The sequence below is a fragment of the Eleutherodactylus coqui genome, chromosome 13, assembly GCF_035609145.1.
Source record: "Eleutherodactylus coqui strain aEleCoq1 chromosome 13, aEleCoq1.hap1, whole genome shotgun sequence".
NCBI lineage: Eukaryota > Metazoa > Chordata > Amphibia > Anura > Eleutherodactylidae > Eleutherodactylus > Eleutherodactylus coqui.
In genome coordinates, this window is record NC_089849.1 from 35,795,026 (window position 1) to 35,817,950 (window position 22,925).

At 42.8% G+C, this 22,925-nt stretch overlaps 1 protein-coding gene across 3 annotated transcripts in view; it reads left to right on the plus strand.

Annotated features, from left to right (window-relative positions):
- The window catches only part of STAT3 (signal transducer and activator of transcription 3), a 76,740-nt gene that overhangs the window by 40,015 nt on the left and 13,800 nt on the right, over positions 1-22,925 (plus strand). For all 3 annotated transcript variants that reach the window (XM_066587414.1, XM_066587416.1, XM_066587415.1), the window contains exons 4-15: positions 2,502-2,600; positions 2,978-3,073; positions 3,154-3,235; positions 5,263-5,357; positions 8,682-8,833; positions 9,546-9,704; positions 11,695-11,787; positions 12,656-12,715; positions 14,027-14,056; positions 14,355-14,448; positions 17,393-17,440; positions 19,576-19,659. In XM_066587414.1, coding sequence (XP_066443511.1) covers positions 2,502-2,600; positions 2,978-3,073; positions 3,154-3,235; positions 5,263-5,357; positions 8,682-8,833; positions 9,546-9,704; positions 11,695-11,787; positions 12,656-12,715; positions 14,027-14,056; positions 14,355-14,448; positions 17,393-17,440; positions 19,576-19,659 — 1,092 coding nt within the window. The remainder of the gene's footprint in view (positions 1-2,501; positions 2,601-2,977; positions 3,074-3,153; positions 3,236-5,262; positions 5,358-8,681; positions 8,834-9,545; positions 9,705-11,694; positions 11,788-12,655; positions 12,716-14,026; positions 14,057-14,354; positions 14,449-17,392; positions 17,441-19,575; positions 19,660-22,925) is intronic.

The following is a 22,925-nucleotide window of genomic DNA, read 5'->3' on the forward strand; positions in this document are numbered from 1 at the left end:
CCATAAAATCCAATGCCTTTATTTTAGAGTGCCTCTACTTTACTTGGCACTCTCTAAAATAAAGGCATTGGACTTTATGGCCTGACCAGCGGTATCCCCGTGGATTCTTTATTTCTTCAGTGAGGATTTGCCCGTCTAAAAGCTCTGCACGAGCGCTGACAACTAGCGGTGACGTCGGTGCTCATGCAGTCGTTTAGTAGGGCAGATCGTCCCATCTAAATGTACCATTAGTCATACACTTTAACCCTACTGTTAAAAAAGTTTTCACAAGATCATCAGCCTACCTCTTGCTGGAGGTTGCTCCATGCCTCTTGCCCCCCCCCCCCCCCCCTTCCCCCGCTGTTCTCTTATCACCTCTAGCTTTGCTTGTCCAATAGACTGACATTTTATGACTCTTTTAATCATATTAACCCTTTCAAATCCACTGTCTGACCTCCTGAAGACATTATGATTTAGGGCTGTTCAGCTTCGCGATGTTGGAAGACGTCCGTCGGGGTTCTCTTACTGTATATTGCCAGCCTCTCTGCTGTCAGAGCCTATCCAACGTCTCACCTCATGCAGTACTGGTATTAGCCAGCAGATAGCGCCGTTGTATAACAGCAGAAAAAGAGTAAGCCCCCTAGGAAATAAAGAATACAAATTGGATTGGAAAGGGTTAATGGCTGAATAATCTGTCATGAATTCTCTACTTACAGAAGGGATTCACTCTCACAAAGGTTTCTTGCTAGTTCTGTACCAGCTGGTGCCGCGGTTCTCTGCTTTCTGTATTTTCAGGCGGTTTCACAGCTGACTAGATTCGCCTTCCTTCGGCAGTTTTATCCGCCGTCTATTAAGCACATTTCCCGTTTAATTTGACTTCTTCCTGCCCCGGCCTCCTCTTCTTGCTGCAGTGTTACTTCTGCACCTCCTTGCTGAACCTGCGCCAGCAGCTCCTGCAGAGCCATAAATTCTTGGCCGTTACATTGTGGACGGAGGGACTTTCATGGCCTACAGAAACCTTTCCAGTTCAATAGATGTGGAAATAACGGTGGTAGAATCTGTGCCCGCTGCCAGCTGCACACTATGCCATGTACTTTCCATCACTGCCACTCCCTTTGTGCAGCTTAGTAGCCTTTATATTCTCCCCTTGTATAAGAATGTATAAATTAATAACCCATAAACCTTTGGCTACAGATGCAGAAAGTCAAATCGCAGCTGTTAGATATGTTTATAGCCATTCCTTTAACCCCGTAGCAGCAAGTCTATTTTTTGCCAAGCGATTTTCAGTGTTGCATTGCAAGAATCATAACTCATTGATATAGCGGTATGAGGGCTGGTCTTTGTTTTTAGGATGAGTCTCTTATTTTTTAATGACCCCACTCTCGGGGAACAAGCTATGTGTGGTATAACCTGATGGAAAAATGCCCCAGAAATTCCACCATTGTTTTTGGTTTTTGTTTTCACGACTGATGATTTTCTTATTTGGATCAGCACAATACCAAATTTTTATAGATTTTATACATTTAACTACTTTTGCACTATAAAAATATACATTTTTTTTTTAAGGTAAAACTATTGAATCTGCTTCATCGCATTCTAAGGGCTTATTCAGACGTCTGTATATCAGACAAGTTTTCACGCCCGGCCGATATACGTTGTCCCTTTCTGCGAGGGAGGAGGCTGGCCGGGAGCAGTGCAGTGAGCTCCTGCCCCCTCTCCGCCCCTCGCCATTATTTGCAATGGGAGAGGGCGGGATGGGTGGAACTTAGCTCCAGTTACCTTGCAATTGCATTGCAGGGTGCTGATGGGTGATAGAAAGAACCTTCTTCCCCTGTCGGCTGCTTGACTGCTACAGTTGATATTGGTTGTGGCATGTAAGGGATAAGACTGCCAGGATCTGAGGTTTTTCTGCTCTTGGCAGTTAGAGCAGGGGCCTGGCTGTCAGTATGTTAAGCCACCACCTTTAAAAAAAAAATGCATGTGCAGGTTCAAAGCCCATTACTGAGGTCAGTAAAAATGCATATTGGCAGTTACTAAGGGGTTAATGATTTTTTTCCTTGGATAAGCACAGCGATTTCAGCGTGCAACATGAAGCTAAAATATTACACTGTCTCTATTATAGACAAGTGACCTCCTACCTGTGCTCACCAGCTGTTGCAGAACTAAAACTCCCAGCAGCCCCAGGCACAGATTCTGAAATTTCCTTTTGGCATTCCACCTGCAGAGCTTAACGCCTTGTCACCTACTGTGCAGGGATCTACAGCCCAGCTCTGTTCAAGTGAATGGGTTTGTCCTGCAGCTCCCAGCACAGCGGTTGTCCTGGAGCATTGCTCTTCCGGGTAACACAGCGGCTGCTTAAGTGCGGTTGCAGTCCATTCATCCTGAGGGTTGATGGGAGTCCGTGTAGTTGAACTGCCACTATATTCTAGCAATATGCCATCTGTTTCTATTATGGGTAAACTTTTTAAAATCTCCTTTTTTTTATTTGTATTTCAACTGTTTGTGGCTTTTTGTCTTTGCAGAGTCGGTATTTGGAAAAGCCTATGGAAATTGCACGTATTGTGGCCAGATGCCTGTGGGAAGAGGGGAGGCTTTTGCAGACTGCTGCCGCTGCTGCTCAGGTTTGTATTGAGGGCAAGCGTTATCTAATTAGTCACTTTCCAGTATGTTTTTAAAAGTGTTTTGACATTGAGTGTTAGGTGAATAAAGTAGCACGGCACTAACTCAGAAGAACATCATGTAATAGCAGTGCTGCCATAGAGACACAACTGCCATTGTCTGCATCAGAGCCCTATCTATAGAGGAATATGACAATCTGTAGGCATCAATTTGCCACCTACATATAATTCTTCCAAGCATTGTACATAATTGCATAGTATAGTTAAAGGACTTATCCAGCCTTTAAAAATTGAGGCATATACAATCAATGATGGCTTATGCACATTGTACCTATCCACTTCGTAAAAGCACTTCTCACAATTTGAATTATCTTTTTCAGCAAGGAGGTCCAGCATCGCATCCTACTGCCACAGTTGTGACCGAAAAGCAACAAATGTTGGAGCAGCACTTACAGGATGTGAGGAAGAAAGTGCAGGTACTGGCTGTTCAGGTATTACCAAACACATCATGTAACGCTTCCTGCTACTCTGTATCCATTCATCTTCTTTCTTCCAGGATCTTGAACAAAAAATGAAAGTTGTGGAAAACCTTCAGGATGACTTTGATTTCAACTACAAGACTTTAAAAAGCCAGAGCGGTGAGTTAAAGCAGTATGTGCACATGGGTTGTGCTAAAAGAGAAGCTGTCCTAGACAAGTCCACTGTATTGTAAGATGAAAGCTGCTGAAGGTGATTGGGGTTTAGTTATTTCATGGTTGTCTGGGAGGCATCTTATTGCAGCAGGAGCCCTTCATCTGACTACAAAACCACATTGCTTGCAATATTCTAGCTCAGGCCAGGCTTACCTGAGCATATTGTAAAACGGAGTGTTTTACCGAGGTGTGGAACAGCGTATTGTCGTGTTTATGCCTGCGCATGACAGCGTATCTCATGCACAGTCATACACTGGCTTCTTGATTTTGGTTTTTTTTCCCACTACTTTTCTTCTATTGTGTCTTGGCAACGTTGTGTAAAAATGCCACACTTATGCATTGTAATTGCGTATTTACAGTGTTTCGTACGCATCCATAGAGAACATTTAAGGCTCTATCGTGCGTTACACATGGTAAAGTAGAACATGCGCTCTTTTTTACGTGTGTACTATACGCAATGAATAGGAGTAGAACACCGGAAATGAATGTATTTGAATTGCGGTGATTTACCGCGTATTATACGTGCATGCGTAATACGCAACTCAAATACAGTCGCGTGAGGCCAACCAGCCTTAAAGGGGTTGTTCCGCGCCGAAACAGGTTTTTTTTTTTTTTTCAATAGCCCCCCCGTTCGGCGCGAGACAAACCCGATGCAGGGGTTAAAAAAGAAAACCGGATAGTGCTTACCTGAATCCCCGCGCTCCGGTGACTTCTTACTTACCTGGTGAAGATGGCCGCCGGGATCTTCACCCTCGGTGGACCGCAGGGCTTCTGTGCGGTCCATTGCCGATTCCAGCCTCCTGATTGGCTGGAATCGGCACGTGACGGGGCGGAGCTACGAGGAGCCGCTCTCCGGCACGAGTGGCCCCATTCAGAAAAGAAGAAGACCGGACTGCGCAAGCGCGTCTAATCCGGCGATTAGACGCTGAAAATTAGACGGCACCATGGAGACGAGGACGCTAGCAACGGAGCAGGTAAGTGAATAACTTCTGTATGGCTCATAATTAATGCACAATGTACATTACAAAGTGCATTAATATGGCCATACAGAAGTGTATAGACCCACTTGCTTTCGCGGGACAACCCCTTTAAGGTGGAAGATTGTTTTGTTCTCGTGGTTTCTAGGTTTAACATCCTTAGAATATCTTAACAGTTCAGCCAATGTTTACATGAATGAGCCCGAGTCCTGCAGCATCAAAGCCTGTATTGTTTATGTAAGATAAGTAGTTGGATAAAGTTTGGAATGTTTGCAGGAGATTAAAGACATCAAATGAAAGAAAAAATGTTGTACTTTACGTAAACATGGAAGATCTTACTTCCTGCAAGGGCTCCTGGTTCGCCTGGCTCCATGTTAGAGAAACAGGATGCCTCACTTAAATTTCAACATACATTTGTCTCCTTTAGCTGTTTTCCTTAAAGGGGTTTTCCGGCCATTTACTATTGATCACCTACTTTTAGGATTGGTCATAAATAGTTGATTGTCTTGGGTCTGATGCTCGGGATCCTCGGTGATTGGCGGTCCCGCTGTCTGTGCAGCCAAGCCAGATACCTGCATTGCGGACAGAGCCAGAAGTGGAATAGATTTCATTGACCTTCCACCACACTTCCAGCTCCAACCCCAGTGCAGACATTCAGCTCAGCTGCACTGACAGCGGGCTGGAGGATCAGATGATTTGCAGGAGTCCCGAGTGGCAGACTCCCAATGATCAACTATTGATGACCTTCTGGAGCATAGCTTATCAATAGTAAATGCCTGGCAAACCCTTTAAATAAGTAGTATAGAAAGTTCAACATTACATGTTATAAATCTGCCCTATGTATTCTGAAAGATGTCAAATCTGCAGTAACGTAAAGATAACATGTTAGAAAAATGGCGCAGTTTTTATCTCCTAGTTTGTGGTTTTGTTTGTATATTTGTAATGTGCTTTCAATTCTTGCTGTACATGAACTGTTGTCTTACTCTTTCTTCATAGACCTTTCAGATCTGAATGGTAACAACCAGTCAGTGACTAGGCAAAAAATGCAGCAGCTGGAACAGATGTTGACTGCGTTGGACCAGTTGCGAAGGGTAACAATTCTGTCATCCTTTATCTGCTTAAACGGTACCTTATGATAACTAGAGGGCCATCTACATGGGAAGGTTATCGTGCAAAATTCGTTCAAACGTACGAAAATGGACGATAATCATTACATCGAAATGCAAAAACATTGTTTACTTTTCTTTATCGCTCATTTGTAACGAGCATAAAAATCCTCGCTGGTTCACTCACTTATCGCTGCCTGTAAACGCTGCCCGCTCAGCGCGTCACATAGAATGTGCAGCACTAAGCGTGAAGCCAGAGATAGTGAGCGGTGATCTACCTGTCTAAACGCTCTGCGTGAGCGCGAACAACCTTAGTGGTGACGTCGGCACTCATGCAGTCATTTAGCCAACAGTCATCCCGTGTAACCCAGCATTACAGGTGCCTACTGAATAATTCAGGCTATGAGACACAATTAAAGTGTTAGAATCTTCTCATTGTGTTTTAAAGTCTCATTAAACTTTCATATATCCTAATGTCACATGTGAACCTGCAAAAATAGATTTGCAAGGAAAACCTAAATGTCTGGCAGGCACACTGTATTTACAACTTGGGGTTATGCATATTTTGGTCCGTGAGTCTTCAGTGTATTCACGAGCCGAAATACGCCGCTACCTTGCATTTTTCTGCATTTTTTTGCGGTCTTTTTATTCTGGTAAAAAATAACGCGCAAAATTGCTTCGCTTACGTGCGTAATAAGATAGCGAAAACACAGGTTTCCTACATATTTCGTGTGTGGTTTTTTTTTTTGTTTGTTTTTTTTCCTATGCACACCCATTGCTTTGAATGGACTTATTTGCGGTGCCTAATACATACCAAAATAAGACATGCCGTATATTTCTTCATGTGATCGCACATCGCTTGAAAAAATGCGCTCAGGTGAACAAACCCATTTACATCAATGCGCTCTATTTACTGCATATTATACGCACGCAATTTTTGTGCATATAATACACAGCGTATTTACGCTCATGTGAATGAACTCTTGGGTTGTAGACTTGAAGTAGGCTTCATCAGGCAGTCACTTATGTACTATGTATTACAGCTCTGTATGGCGACATAATAGGACACCCATGGGGCACTACTATCATTTCTGACAGGCCCGCTCTGGAGTGAGCCCTTGAAGATGGCCTTAGTCCTGCACCCAATTGTATCCATAGAGAATCTTGAGTTGCACAAATTGCGGGACATGCTGCAACTGCAGTTTCTTATACTTTCAGTGTAATTCATTAGGAGTGCAGCACAAGCACACAGACACATCATACTGCTCCCAAGACTGTAACTTGTGTGTCCTATCCTTAGACTATATCAAATTCTGATCTTTGGGAGTCTGACTTCTGCCACATTTGTCAAATGGCTGAATAAAAATGATGCAAGGCTCCGGCTAGCATCGCATTGCCTTCCTTGTTTACCCAGGCACAGTGCCATACATCCGTCTGTGGCTGGCATTGCAGCTCATAGAACCTCATTGAGATTCAAGTGAATCCTGTTTGCTAATGGGATTGAAAATCCAAAGTAATTTCATCAGTGTTGTTGCATAGAAGCATTCTAGTGTATTGTAATGTAAATCTGCTCTTCATACTCTGAGTGAATTGGAGAGCTTCAGCCGTCCTTGAACTAAAGGTACCTTTTACGGGATTTAATAGTCAAACGAGCGATAATGGGCGGCCATTATACTCAGCCACCAACGGGGCACTAAGTGAGAAGTCACTCAATAGTCGCTCTGTTTTAGTGAGTTAAAATGGCACGCCTATTGAGCAACTTCTTGCTCATTGTAAACAGGAGTTGTTCAGCCTTTGAAAGACTGCCTGTTTACTGTGAATGGAGACTGGCAGGCGGAAGAGATCTCTGTCCCGCTCCGCCTCCGTTCTCCGACATACTATCATTCCGATGTAAAAGCACAGGAACAATAGTAGCTGGAACAGCTGTTGGGAGCTTAGGCACCCAACAGTCATACCGTATAAAGGTACCTAAAAGGCGGCCACATACATTAGACAGAAGTAGGTTAATGGTTGAACAACCACTGAATAAGTGTCTAGTGAGCAGTCGTCTCACAGGCAGAGCCACGCATCTTTCAGTCCATATCGGCTGCTAAAGTTGTTCATACTAGGCACACATGTTCATTGACGCCAGGCAACAGATGAACGATCTTTTTAGAAATGTTCTTTCGAAGGAAAATAATTTGTGGATAAAAGATTGTCAATTCAACTATCAGATGGAAATCTGAAATGCGGCCAGCGTTTTTCCAGCCAGTGACAAGTCTGTCTGGTCGGCCAAATGATCATTCATTGTTAAATTATGCCCAATGAATGATCATTGTGGATGAAATTAGTTTATTTTCCTCAATTATAATATCATTGGCCATACATATTAGATAGAAGTAGGTTGATGGTTGAACAGCGGTTGAACACACGAATTTTTGGTGAACACTCATTTCGCAGACTCAGCAGTACACATCATAGTCATTCTTGAATGTCGCTCAGACTGGCCATACATCTCCAATGACACCCAGCAGTCGGCTAAGTATCTTCCTAGGAACATTCATTCTTTCAAATACAGATCAACTGTAGGTCTTTCTAACGAAGGAAAATTTTTTTCGTCTGATTATCGAAACATGACAGTTAGCTGAAACAATCACTTCTCTTATTTCACCAAACAGACAATTACTTTGGCTGAAATGAACTATTTCATCAACTTTTGGCTAATGTGCATTCAGTCAGTTTAGGCAGATAAAACAAAGATGCAGTATAAAGCCTGAAGGGGGGGCTGATGCAATCTTTTAATTAGATTGGAGGTAGACTTTAGACGATCTGAAGGCCCATTGACACGTAACGATTATTGCTAAAAATTCATTCAAGCGAACAAATTTGACCAATAATCGTTCAGTGTGAATGGGAAAAAAATCGCTCACTTGTTCAGTTTGTTAAGCTGACTTTTCAGTCAGCTTGGCTAGCCAGCTTCTTGTTCTGTGTAAATGCTCAGCGCTTCCATAGGAGGTGAAGATCTGAGCAAGAAGCCCGCGAGCCGGCGGCAAGTCTCTGTGTAAACGTTATGCACAAGCGCTGACGACCTTAGCGTGACTGCAGCGCTCCTGCAGTCATTTTCAAAGACTGTCTGCCATGTGAAAGGGCCTTTAGAGCTCCTTTAACCTATAGATGAGATTACAGCTCTTTCCCAGTGTAGTATAGAAAAAGAAAAGCTGATTTCTTCTTAAGACCTCACTCTACGGCGCATGTTCTTCAAAATAAAGAGTTTATTAAAATGCTGCCTTTATTTGAAATCTCTAATGTTTTCCTCTTTATTTATGGTAGACCATAATCAGTGACCTGGCTGGTCTCCTGTCAGCCATGGAATATGTCCAGAAAACGCTAACGGATGAGGAGCTGGCAGACTGGAAGAGGAGACAACAGATTGCATGCATCGGTGGACCTCCAAACATCTGTCTTGACCGTCTGGAGAACTGGTGAGAAATATGGCGGCTAAAAGGTGGTTCCTTTTTTTTTTTTTTCCTTTAATGAATTCATGTAGTAACGTAGTACGTAAGGCTGAAAAAAGACATGCGTTCATCCCTTTCAGCATATTATCCTGCAATGTTACTCCAGAGGAATACAAAAAGACCCATTAAGTAGAAGCTAAATTTCCTCAATGCAAGAAAAAAAATTCCTTCCCGACTCCAAATCTTGCAGTCAGAATAATCCCTGGATCACCAATCCTTTTAATGTAATTAATGACTATAATATGTAAAATTATTGCACTCAAGAAAGGCGTCCAAGCTCCTCTTGAACATTTAGTCAGTTCACCGTTATCTCGTCCTCAGACACAGAGTTCCATAGGCTCACTGCTCTTACAGTAAAGAACCCCTTCCATGTTGGTGTATAAACTTTCTTTCTTCTAGATGTAGAGGGCGCCCCCTTGTCACAGTCATGGGTATAAACAAATGATGGGGGAGATCCTTGTATTGTCCCCTGATATATTTATACCTAGTTATTGGATCGCCTCTTGGGTTTCTTCTATGTTTGACTATAGTAACTTCCCTGAAAAGTAGCAGCCTATGCCAGTCAGAGATAGTATCTGAGAAAATGTTTGTGATTTTAGTGTAAAGTTTTACCTTTTATATGTACCTGACCTCCTATCGGTGTCTCAACACATGAACTTCTCTTTTGTTTCTTTTGCAGGATAACGTCTCTGGCGGAGTCTCAGTTGCAGACCAGACAACAGATAAAAAAACTTGAGGAATTGCAGCAAAAAGTTTCCTATAAGGGAGACCCCATCATTCAGCACCGCCCCATGCTAGAGGAGAGGATTGTGGAATTATTTAGAAATCTCATGAAGAGGTGCGTGGCGTAGAATGGGAACTCTATCACTTATGTAATGGATCTATTCTCTAGCTGACACTATATATTTTATACAATGTGTACACGCACAAAAAAAATCTAATGCCACTGCCTCACACTGCTTACATTTTTATCAACCCTCCCGTCAGGGCAATAACAAGTCCATCAGTGGCATGTTACAAGTATCATGGGTATCTGCGGCAGAAAAGCAGTACAATTTACATGAACATTTACTTTAATCCATCACATCCTGTATGCCTATGCCTCATATGCCTCCCTCAAGCTTTCATTTAATCAGTTTTATTCTACACAATCGTATAATTACCGCAAAAAAAAACTTGTTTCAAAATCTAAATAACCTTGCCGTAATATTGAGTGCAATGACCATCTATTGTGTAATGGTAGCAGTTCTGACCTTTTAAGTTGAATGTATACGGAAAGTGAAATTTACAAACGCAGTCATAAACTGTGACTAGTAAAACAGCAATTATTACCACCATTAACGCTTCCTTTTTGCTTTTTGTAACACATTGAAATGTTTTAGAATACCTTAGGATGTGAAGGTATGAGGACTGAGATACTTCAGGTATTCAACAAAATGGCCTACACTAAAAATAGTCCCACTACTTAAAACATCCAATCTGTTTGGTCCCCAGGAGACAAGCTGCCATCAGAGCTATCTGACTATGGCTTACTTCTCTAAACGCACAAACGTTCGGCCGGGAGTTTAAGGGAAAACTGCTATCAGACTATCATTCGTCCGACAGTTGCTGGTTTATGGTGACCTTAACCCCACTTGTAACCTAAAAATTCATATCGTCCATTCTGTGTTTCTAGAAGTGGCATCCTCCCACTGGTGATCACCAGTGTTTAATTTTTTTTTTTACATTTTCTGTTTGCTGCTTAAAAAAACTGCTGTTTTGCAACAGAGTCGCCTGTGAGGATTGTACCATATCCTATAACAGTATCTGGTAGGGAATTTCAGATTTTGCATTAAAGAGGTTTTCCAGCCTTATTGTAGCGGGGCTATGCAGTAACCTAAGGGGTAAAAATAATAAACTGGAACATACTTGCCCCTCTGCAGCTGCCGGGATCCAGCTCTGCAGCCCTGCTGTGGTCCCGATTGCTGATGTCACAGGAACTCAGTTGACCGCTACAGCATCACATTTGTGACGACCCGGCATTATAGCTGTCAGGATGTGATCGCTGATGCCAGGAAAACAAGAGGTAACGCTGCAGCCTCTCATTAGCTGCAGCAGTCATCTGAGTTCCTGTGACATCAGCGATCACAACAACCACTGGGACCACAGCAGGGGTTCTTGCGCTGGATGTCTGTGTCCATGGAGGGGTAAATGTTTGGTTTTAACACCTGTAGCCTGATGACTTTATTTTACCTACCTTCATTCAGATTTTTAGGAAATTATGAATGCAAAACTACGTAAGAGTAGAAGACATGGCTCCAGTAATTTATAATGGAATCAAGAGTTATAGCCCTGTAAAGTCACTTCCTTTCCGTGTCCTTCTGTTTCCGTATCTCTAAATTTCTCTTGCTATATATGCTGAGCTCAAAGGGCAAAATAAATTTAAAAAAAATAATAAACAGGTGCAAGAATAAAAGCAATCGAGGAGTGTACTCCTCTGGTCTCCTAAATCTCATCAGTGGTACATAGCATTGGACATTATCGCTTTTTCCTATGTAAGAACTGGAAAGAATTGTTGTCTGATATGTTGTAAAATTTACGTGAAACAAGGACTCCCTGCTGTCCCCTACACATCATTTCACTTGATAGTTGGTTGTGGATGATATCAGCCCCTGAATGGTACATCTGTGCCCTTCTGCTGGAATTCTGCTATTTGGAAATCAATGTAATTGTATACACATGTTCTGTAGTCCACCTGGTCCTGTGGATGCCAGAAATGTTGTTATATCATGCGCTTTGTGTATTAATTGGTTGTTGGTTGTAACACTTATTTTATGTTTCCAACCCAGTGCCTTCGTAGTGGAGAGACAGCCGTGCATGCCAATGCACCCAGATCGACCCCTGGTGATCAAAACAGGAGTACAGTTCACTACCAAAGTCAGGTAAAGAAGAATCTGGACTCATGCCAATGCCAACATACACTGACCTAGCACATTACAAATAACAAAATAAGACCGTTAAAGAAGCACTCCCATGAAAACACATTTTTCCATCCCTGCCCCCCTTACCTGATTGCTTATCACACTCTGGCGGTCTCTTCTGTATATTATACTGTCTTCCCTGCAGAATTGCCTCTTGTCTGATGCGTATCAGGCAGCATGTTAGGTAACTTGCACTTTCAAACAATCGCATAATGCATAGCCACAAACTAATGCTGTGCAGATACCATTTCTGCCTGTTGGGGTGGACAGTAGGCCCCTTGCTGCCATGACACCCGCACGTCAACCTGCGATCTTATCGCTGGGGGCACTGCAGGATCCCGAACATCAGTCGGGGCATTTAAAGGGTTAACAGCTCCAATTAGCGGTGTGGCCTATTGGAGCTGTTGCGTGCGGGTTCAGGCTGTAAGAAACAGCTGGCACCCGTGTTGTATGGAGTAGGATCACCCGCGCTCTCCCATCATAATACCCCAAAGCTACAGGATGTAACTGTACGCCCTACAAGTTTAATGGGTTGAAGGGGGTTTTCCCACTACTTAAAATTGCCTGAATAGTTACTTTGGACTTCCTGGTTGATGCTGACTAGGACATATGGCTACTGCATCCAGTCACTGGCTATAGAAGTTAACTTCTGTGACTAGTGATTGGTCGAAGCAGTCACATGTCCTGGTCAGCAGCAGCCAGGAAGAACAAAGTGGCTGTGGAGCAATTTTAGGTCATGGGAAAACCCCTTAAAACCTAGGCTTTCTATGTAGTAATCTTTTGGCTGTTGTATAGATCAGCTCATGTTGTGATATGCTTCTGTTGACAGGCTTCTTGTCAAGTTTCCAGAACTTAATTATCAGCTGAAGATCAAAGTCTGCATTGATAAGTAAGTGTACTGCAAGTGAATGAAAACCTCAAACCTGTTATGACATGTTGGAAGCCATCATAAGGGAGGTTTGGGTATTGAGACCTCCACCAATAGCTGGAAAGAACAGGCAGTAACACTACAGAACACCATAATCTTTAGGCTTCTCTCTGTCAATGAGAAGGGGTGAAGGTGGGCTATAGACTTGCAGTAGAGTCCGGGATTGTCTTCACCTCTCCTGAGCAGGAACAGACGGGGCATGCTCTGCAGTTCCTTGTTTCTAGCTATAGTTGGATGTCTTAGAAAACTTATGACATATGAGAAGTGACCATCACTGGATATGTTACATATGCCTTTAATACTGCTCAGGTTTCCTTCCTAATGTGGTCCAAGTTTATTAGCATTATTGCTATTTTCGTATAGTACGAGATTTTGGTAACTAGAGGTTATGTTTAGGCCTCATGTCCACTAGATAAATCTATTTAGGAAATCCGTGTGGGTGTCCCGCACGCGTGATCTGCGCCCATAGGGATGCATTGGACACCCGCAGCTAAGTAAATACCTGCGGATGTCAATTTTCCCTGCCGCGCGGATCGCACGTGCGGAAAAACACCTGCAGCATGCTCCATTTTCTGCGGGTCTCCCGCAGGCTTCCATAGAAGCCTATGGAAGCTGTCCGGATCTGCGACACACTCGCAGCTGAATTTCTGCTGTCCGGCGCGGGAGAGCAGGAGTTAAAAAAATTTTTAAAAAGAGTGCACAGCGCATGCGCGCGGCACGCTGCCAATGTGCCAAGCATATCCACCGGGCAGAAACAAAGAAGATCCGGCTGCGACGGATGGGAACCCGCAGTGTCTGGACAGGTAAGTAAAATCTATTTTCAGGCCTAATGTCCGCGGGAAAGGAGGGACCCGATGCGGGATTCCGCATGGAGAATCCGTGCGGGCCAGAATTTCCTAATGGACCTGAGGCCTTATAGTCCATTTTCCCCACGCAAGCACAAGGGGCCAATGCCATAGTAAGCCATTTAAATTAGGGGGTGAGTGTACACCCAGTAAAAACGCATGTAATCATGCAGACCACATACAAGTTTCATGTCACTGCTGCCATGGTCGCATTTTGCTGTCTCGTATTCAGCCCAAGGCTTCAGAGCAACCGTGGCAGCCGCAGAGCCACAGTACTAAATGGCATTGGATGATATGACCATTTAAAATGGCACAGCAGGGGCACTCATAAAATCTACAGTATGAATTATTGGAATTAGCGGACTCATTACTAAGGATTGTGGTATGTCTTTTCTGAAACATGTCTAATATTTCTTCTATTTCCTAGGGACTCTGGAGATGTTGCTGCACTTAGAGGGTAAGAAGAATATTTGTGTGTTTAAGTATATCGCATGCCAAAAATAGTCATGTCTTTCCTTCCCAAGACATCTGTGAGGCTTTCCCCATTAGATCGTTGGCTTAACTCAGAGTGTTGGTCCAACTTTAATATGTAGGGATAGCATTGGATTTATTCTAGTAGTACTAGTCTTATTCAGTGACTGAAAGTATTCGGCACAATATTTTGTACCTAGTGGGAGGCCTTTTTGCAGTTTTTGGTTTAGAAAGATGCATTTTTTTTTTCTCAAGTTATAAATTAACTTTTTGCTTTTTCTTAGTTCACGCAAGTTCAATATCCTCGGTACAAACACAAAAGTAATGAACATGGAAGAATCCAACAATGGCAGTTTATCTGCTGAATTCAAACACTTGGTAAGATGTTTAGTGTTTAGTGCATTACTGGTCCACTCCTATTTTATACTTCCTACAATTCCTCTGCTGCGCTCTAGAGGGCACCTGCCCTGCCTTCATGAGTATTTGTAATGAGTATGTAATTCTTGGAATAACCAATATTCACTTGAGTTAGTGGGTAGCAGTTATATCACACAAAAAAGGAAAAACATTGGGGGAGGGAAATGCATCAAGGGTTGTGTGACACGATCATGGTGTAAAATAATCGCAAATTTTGGTGCACAACACATTTTAGCAATTTGTGACATTTTGCGATTTTTCTCACCACTTTGGAAAAGTGAACAGTCTGGGCCACCCACTGCCCGATAGATTTGCTATCAGAAATTGGCGCGAAGTATAGTGCAAATGTGGCGTAGATTTCAGTTCTTGGTGTGTGTACCTCTTAATTTGATGCTGCTTTCTCCAGTGCTCTTCTGTTTGAATGACCTATGAGCACCAGACTTTATAGTGAGCCTCCAGTTTGGAGACAAAATTCTGTCCTGAGATCAGAGTGCAGGTGGTATATTACCATCATTAAATCTTCTCCTCCATCCCTTGATTGTGTCCGTTCCGGTCCCATTTTCAGGCTGCCAGGATGAACACCGCCATTTTCTAACTAGACTATACGCTGCTTTGTGATTGGCCAGCACTAATCACATGAACAGTGCTGGCCAATCACAAACCTTGTATAGCTCATAGGAGTTCATAGGTAGTCTAAACTACCAATGTACTTTTGGATTATAGGTACCGTATTTTTCGCTTTATAAGACGCACTTTTTCCGCCTCCAAAGCGGGGAGGAAAAGTTCCTGCGTCTTATGAAGCGAATGTGGCGAAAATTCGTTCCGATCGCTATTTTTAGCACGATCGCGAATTTAACGCGCGGGCGCGATTGCGCGTTAAATTCGCGATCGCGTGAACAAATGTGCGATCAGTTAGAAGATTTCTCTCCTCCTGTCAAAAAAAAAAAAATCAGTACTCCCCTCCCCCGACGTTCTGCGGCGCTGCTGCAGGCTGTCACTCCCTCCTGGTCCCCGGCAGAGCATTGCTTTCTGGACGCAGGGCTTGAAATCCCCTCCTCCAGAAAGCTAATATTGTGATTGACTAACGCCGTCAGCCAATCATAGCCATTCAATGACATCATTGAATGGCTGTGATTGGCTAACACACGTGTGCCTTCAGCCAATCACAGTATTAGCTTTCTGGAGGCGGGGATTTCAAGCCCTGCGTCCAGAAAGCAATGCTCTGCCGGGGACCAGGAGGGAGCGACAGCCTGCAGCAGCGCCGCAGAACGCTGGGGGAGGGGAGTACTGATTTTTTTCCCCCTATTTTCCCGCTCTAAAACGGGGGTGCGTCTTATAGACCGGTGCATCTTATAAGGCAGTGACTATCTTGGCTACCCGAAAATGGGACCAGAACTGGTGCAACAGAGGGAAGGAGGAGCAGATCAAGTGCAGATAATATATGGCCTCCACTCTTTGCCCCAGGGTAGATTTTTGTCCGAAAGCCATAGAGTTGCTTTAATTGCCCCCATCTAGTGACAACACTATTGGATTCCGATAATTAGAATGAGTTAGGGAATTTCTATTTTTGTAATTTCCTAAATTTTAGTGGTAGAGTACCAAAAACCGCATCTTCCCTTTTTTTCATATATCGAATATTCGTATGCTAACGTTTTCCTGTTTTGATGGTTATTCCTCTTTCTACACCAAAAACTAAGCGCACGCACGATAATTACCCACTTCTTTTTTTTGTGCTTCAATTGCGCTCTGCAGCCTGGATGCTCATAGCAGAGGCTTTCCATTATCACTAGTGTTGACAAATTATGGCTCTGAGGTTCTGCAAAACGACAACCCTGGTATTAGCAGATGACAAAGTATATACAGGAATATATTATGAAATTACCCTAGGAATACTCCGGGTCATACAAACATAATTCTAATTGCCAAAGCCCAATAATGCCCATAGGTAATATCCCCTAAAATATAATCTACATACTTTATTATTCAAAAAGACAAACACCCCATCAAATCATATTTAAAATAAAGGGGCAAATGGTGGTAGCAATGAGATGTGCCTAGTAGTCATCACTTAGTATCATGTGTGTAATTGTGCGTATACACACTAAAACAGGCCTGGATGGCCAACTTCCAAAAGCCTATGTAGAGATTAGTAAATCAGCACCACCAAAACCCTACTAAAACCTAATCTATAGCCACCCGACATGTTTCGCCTTTGGCGTCCTCAGGGGGAACAACAACCAGCCGAGTGCTGAACTGATAACTCTTAAATAGAAGAGAGCCGGAACATTCTTTCAAGTAGCCAGTCGAGACCAGAAACAAGACCGCAGCAAATGTGAGAAAATGTTGACAGACAGCGAATGGTGCTATAGTTTAACCAATCCCATATCGATGGCTCCACCAATCATAGTTTGTTGCCACAGCATGCCCAGTGCAGAACAGGCGCAGCTATCTCAATAGAGCAGTGCAGACACTTGGAAAAATAATTGAATATTGTCCTTATCAACTGAGCATGCCGAGGGACTTCGAAAAATTATTGTTCTCCCTGAGGACGCCGCAAGGCGAAACACAGATTGGGTTCTGGTGGTGCTGATTTACTAATCTCTAGATAGGCTTTTGGAAGTTGACCAGCCAGGCCTGTTTTAGTGTTATACACATGATACTAACTGATGACCACTAGTCACATCTCATTTGCTACCACCATTTGCCCCTTCATTTTAAATATCATTTGATGTAGTCCTTTTGAATAATAAAGTATTTAGATTGTATTTTAGGGGATATCACCAATGGGTATTTTTTGGGCTTTGGCAATTAGAATTGCCCCAGTTCTTAAAATATTAATCCGTACAGATTGGTGAAACCTTATTTAAAGATGGCAAAAGTTTAACTTATTTCTTGTTTCTTCCAGACTTTGAGAGAGCAGCGATGTGGGAATGGTGGACGAGCTAACTGTGATGTGAGTAGAGATATTTCTGTTTGCAAGTAGTCTTGCATGCTCTGTATCAGATCACTGTGTGCACATGGTGGTTAATAATCTGAACGTTCCCAGCAACAGAACAAAGTAATCTTGTAGATATGATGCCTTTTAATGGCTAATAAATACATGATGTTATTGAAAGCTTTCCAACCTCTCAGGATTCTTCCTCAGGCATAATGATAAAGAATCCTGAGAGGTTCGAAAGCTGGCTGTGACATCATGTATTTTTGTTAGCCACTAAAAGGTATGATCTCTACAAGATGACTTGGTTTCTTTTGCTGGGAGCAATCACATTTTGCTCTACTGGCTAACACTGTACCAAACCTTTTCTTCATTATACCTAAAAAAGGATTAAAAAGGTTAAAAAAGAATGGTGCAAAAAGTAAAGCTAATTTACTCATACATGATGTGATCTACAACAGCCAGAATGACATGCGAAGATAGAAGAACTCTTCAAGTTTTTATTGCACCTTACAGATGTATGATGTGGGTACCGTTGGTGACACGGCACATGTCAGGTTGGTAGCCCAGTTCTGCCTAGACACGTCCCGGCATATCCTCGGTTATCGATTCCATGACAGTAGAAATGCATTGTTTTAGGTCGTCTATCGTCAACAGCTCCCACATCTAAAATCCGTAAGGTGCATTAAAAACTTAATTTTATCATTTCATGTCAGTCTGGCAGTTGTATGTCATTTAATGTATGAAGAAATCGACTTTACTTTTGTGCCATTCTTTTTGTATCACCCTGTACTTAGACAATAATTATTCACATTTTAGCTTGTGGCATCCACGTGGCACACACCTCTCTTCATAAACACTGACATGGAAAAGGACTTGGGGCTTTTAGTTAACTGTAAGCTTAACTGGAGCAACCAGTGTCAGGCAGCTGCTGCCAAGGCAAATAGGATCATGGGGGGCATCAAAACAGGTCTAGGGGCGCATGATGAGAACGTTGTTCTTCCTCTTTTCAAGTCATTAATCAGACCACACGTGGAATATTGTGTACAGTTTTGGGCAGCTGGCAACTAAAGTAATAAATAGCATGGGCAGACTACAATACCCAGAGAGGTTATCACAATTGGGATTATTTACTTTAGAAAGAAAACGGCCGAGGGCTGACCTCATAACTATAAATATATCAGGGGACAATACAGAGATCTCTCCCATCATTTATTTACACCCAGGACTGTGACTGTGACAAGGGGGAATCCTCTACATCTAGAGGAAAGTTGGTTTCATCGCCAACACAGAAAATTGTTCTTTACTGTAAGAGCAGTGAGACTATGGAACGCTCTGCCTGAGGACGTGGTGGTGGCAAATTAGATGGAGTTCGAGAGGCCTGGATGTCTTTCTTGAGCGATACCATATTATACATTATAATCATTAATAACTTTGAGGGTTGTTGATCTGGGATTATTCCGATTGCCAGAATAGTATCACAAAATAATTTCATCCTCCCCCCTAATTGAGGACATTTTTGTTTTTATTGCCTTTTTCTGGATCAACATGGGGGGGGGGGGTTAATAGGCTTAACTGGATGGACATATGTCTTTTTTCAGCCTTACATACTGCGTTACAATAACACTTGATGGAAGTTAAAGTTTTGCTTTAGCACGATAGGTCAATAGCTGTGACCTACAAAGTAGAGCCTGTAGCCGCTGCAAAGACTGAAATTCATGCTTGCTTTTGTATTAGATAAAGTGTATCTGTCATCTGAATATAATGCAGCACATAGTAACCTTGTATGTTAGGCTGACAAGACTGAGCTACTTCAGAGCATATCTTTGACTCTAAATGTCACTTTATATGAATATCAATACAAAGTTTATTGCTTTACCTATACCAGTCATTAGTTACATGCTGTAACGCAGTTCAGAGGTGCGTTCACAAGTATACTGGCTAGAGAGAGACCACAGAATAGCAGACCGACCCCAAATAGATGACCTTATATAATACGTTGTCATGTAAAGGAGGGTTCCATATTATATATGGCGATAATGTGTATTTTATTATAATGTATCTTAATATAAAGTGTTCTCAGCTGGACATGTACGCTTTACATTACTGTTAGAGTACTGACACTTCTCTAAAACTGTCATTGTTTGCTGCAGGCGTCTCTTATCGTCACTGAAGAACTTCACTTAATCACATTTGAAACTGAAGTTTATCACCAGGGCTTAAAAATCGATCTTGAGGTAAGAAATTTTCCAGTGTTTATGGGAAATGTTTTGCACAAAGTAGTTCCTCTTAATCTGATGACACAGCAGCTTATCATTGCAGTTGTGATTTTCGGAAGGTCATGCTTCCTGCCGGTTACATGGTGCACGTTGTCAGCTGAATTGATACTATGGAGCGTTCGCTGTATATTAGAGTAATTACAGCGGAGGGCTGTAGAAGTTGTAACACCAGGCAAACCTGCACCAATGTCACCTGGTGGATCGTACAGCAGCTACCAGTGAGGCACGAGTCGAAGCCCACAATGTTACAGGGGTTGTCCTATGAAGATAACCCCTGTCCTTGTGCTTTATTAAGGCATATGCAGACAGGAGGTACCTGGCAAACCTTAGCTTGCAGGGCCACACAACAGCGGCCGGTGAATAGTGGCTCCTCCTCATGTCTCTCAACAATCCCAGATTTGGCAGGACAGTCCTAGATGTGGGGTTCTTTTAATCAGCATAAAAGAGTGCATGCAGGTGTTCTATTACACATGCAGGGGCACAGTTACTGAGCGGGCACATGTGGGGGCATTATTGCTAGGAGAAGGATACTAAGGGGCACTGTTACTGCGAGAGGGTTCTCTGAGGCGACACAGGGCGTGACTTGGCAAAAAAAAAAAATGCACAATGCATCCATTGCCCCTCTTTTTTGGTTACTGAATTATGTATATTTATGTCATATGAATGGCGTGGGCTTAGAAGCTGAGCATGCGCCGTCTGCAGCGGGAGCCGTTTGTTGGCCGCCTGCTGCAGCAGTTGGGATCAGTGAAAACGCAGATACGTACCTTTAACCCCTTAAATGCTGTGATCAATGTTGATCACTGCATGTATGGAATAAATAGACGGATAGAGCTCCCTCCGTGATTCCTTCGGCCTTTTGCAATAAAATCAGAGGGCTGCTGTGTTGTTGTTGCAACCAGAGGCCTGATAGTGACCGCCCGATCTGCTTTAGCAACCACTGGCAAGTAAATTGTATAATACACTGCAGTACGGAAGTGTATTATACAATTGCGAAAAAAAAACTAAAAATTGTGTTTTAAAAAATAAAAAATAACCAAAAAACTTTTTTTTCACACTTCTACTAAACAAAATACTTAATAAAATCATATGTTTTCTATTGCCGCATATGAAATGATCCATACAATTAAATTACAAAAGCTTAACACTGCTTAGTCTGTGCGGCAAATGCTTTGCATTTAAAAAAAAAAAATTATATATATATCTATCACACACACACATTCGTTTTCCATAAAAATGATTTTTATTGTTGGGAAAAAAAGTCGTTGTTTTTCTTCTTCTACATGGTACCAAAATTATTAATACCACATGGTAAGGTTATACAATACACAATTTTTTTTTTCCCAAAAGGCTATACTTACCAGTCCGAAGCCACATCTGCATTCTCCACACTCTGTTTACAGGCTGCTGCAGCCAATCGCGGGGCTCAGTAATCCACTGCTAGGGCTTGCAGTTGGCTGCAGCAGCCTGTGAATCATTCCCAGATTATAAACAGAGCATAGCGGCTGTGGCTGCCTGGGATCACAGTGCAGCTCTTCTTTGAGATAATATCAAAACATTGCATTTTTGGCACAATCGTGGAAAATCGTAGCATGAACTGCACCACCCAGGCAACGGTTGATTTCACACATTGTGGTCAAACTGCATTTTTTTCCCCACAAAATGGGTGGTACAATTTGTGCCTGTTATGGCAAAACAATGTGGTGAACTACCAGAAGTGCAGCGCTGCGTGCCCCAACGACCGCTCCAGATCACGAAGAGGCAGCGATACAGGGCAGTTACAGTATTCTGCTGCATATCCTCCAGCAGCGTGCCTTGCTCTGACACGGGTAGTGAGATGCCGTAAAAGTGGCGCTTGCTGTGGGATTACTTGGGCGACATAAGATTGTTCCTACACGGTTTCTTTTCCATAAAGGTCAGCTGCTGTAAAGCTGCATGTTAATGAGCCGGACTTACCTGAAGTAATGGGTGTTGGAATATCAATGATCATTATAGACTGTATATCTATTAGTGGCAGAAACCTTCATGCTTTTTATAATGATGAGAATACAGTGATTACGATTCTGAGACCCAAATCATTGATCTTCTCAGTTTCCAGTAAATTAGACTTCATTCTTGGAAATAAAGTTGCAACCAAGGACTTTCTCTGCCAGCAGAATGAGTGGCTGCATATAGGGAAGCCTTCTGGGGTTTTTTGTCGTCTGTAATACAGATAGTAAGTTAGCCTGTATTATGGACATCTACAAGCAGCCTTTTATTCACACGGGCGAGTTTGTGAAATAGGTCACAGGCACTTTATGTCCATTTTGTTGCATTTTTGCAGTTTTAGGCCTTATTCACATGACCGTATATAGGGCGTATTTTAGCTGCGTTCAAAAATCGCGACCATCTGAAGCATTGGTTTGCAGTATATTCATTCAGATGAGTGGTTTTTTTTTTTAGCCACGTATAAAAAAATCGCACTGGGAAAATCGGACATCAGTGACCGACAACGCCGACCAAATTTATCCAGCGCATGAAAAGATAGGTCCTTATCTTTTACCGCGATACGCTTCTATGGAAGCTGGAAAAAAGGGAGGGACAGGAGTTACGCTGCTCCCGACGCTGGGAAAAGAAGACAGCTGGCTCTAATTGACAATTGAAGTTATTCCGAGGATTTCTGCGGACAGAGGGATTTCTGCAGCATATATTTCCGCTGGTACACGCAGCCACCCCATGTGAATGCCCAAGAAACCGATAATTAGGATCAGGACTTGATCGCGGCTATTCTTCTTTCACGTGATTTTTGGCTACGGTGTGACGAGTGTAAAAACAAATACGGTCATGTGAAAGAAGCCTTTTAATGTGTATGCGTCATCTTGAGCGCCTTTTTTTTCCCCCATGCACCCATTGACTTAAATGGGCTATTAAGGTGCGTGAAAACACACCTTACTAGGACGTGCTGCTTTTTTTTTTCCCTACGGGGACTGTTGGTGTATGAAGGGAGGTAGACATGTGAATGACAGAACTCAAGTCTATTAAAGTGAAATCAATCAGTTGCAAACTCTGATATTAAACTTGCCCGTGTGAGTAGAGCCTTAGGCCCTCTGTCCACGACCGTGAATTCGCCAGCGGTAAATCGCCGACGAAACACGCAGGCTGCAGCTTTCCATAGCATTGCTATGGAAAGCGCCGGCCCCGTGTCCACGAGCGGAGAACCATTGCGATTCTCCGCTTGCGGCAGGCAA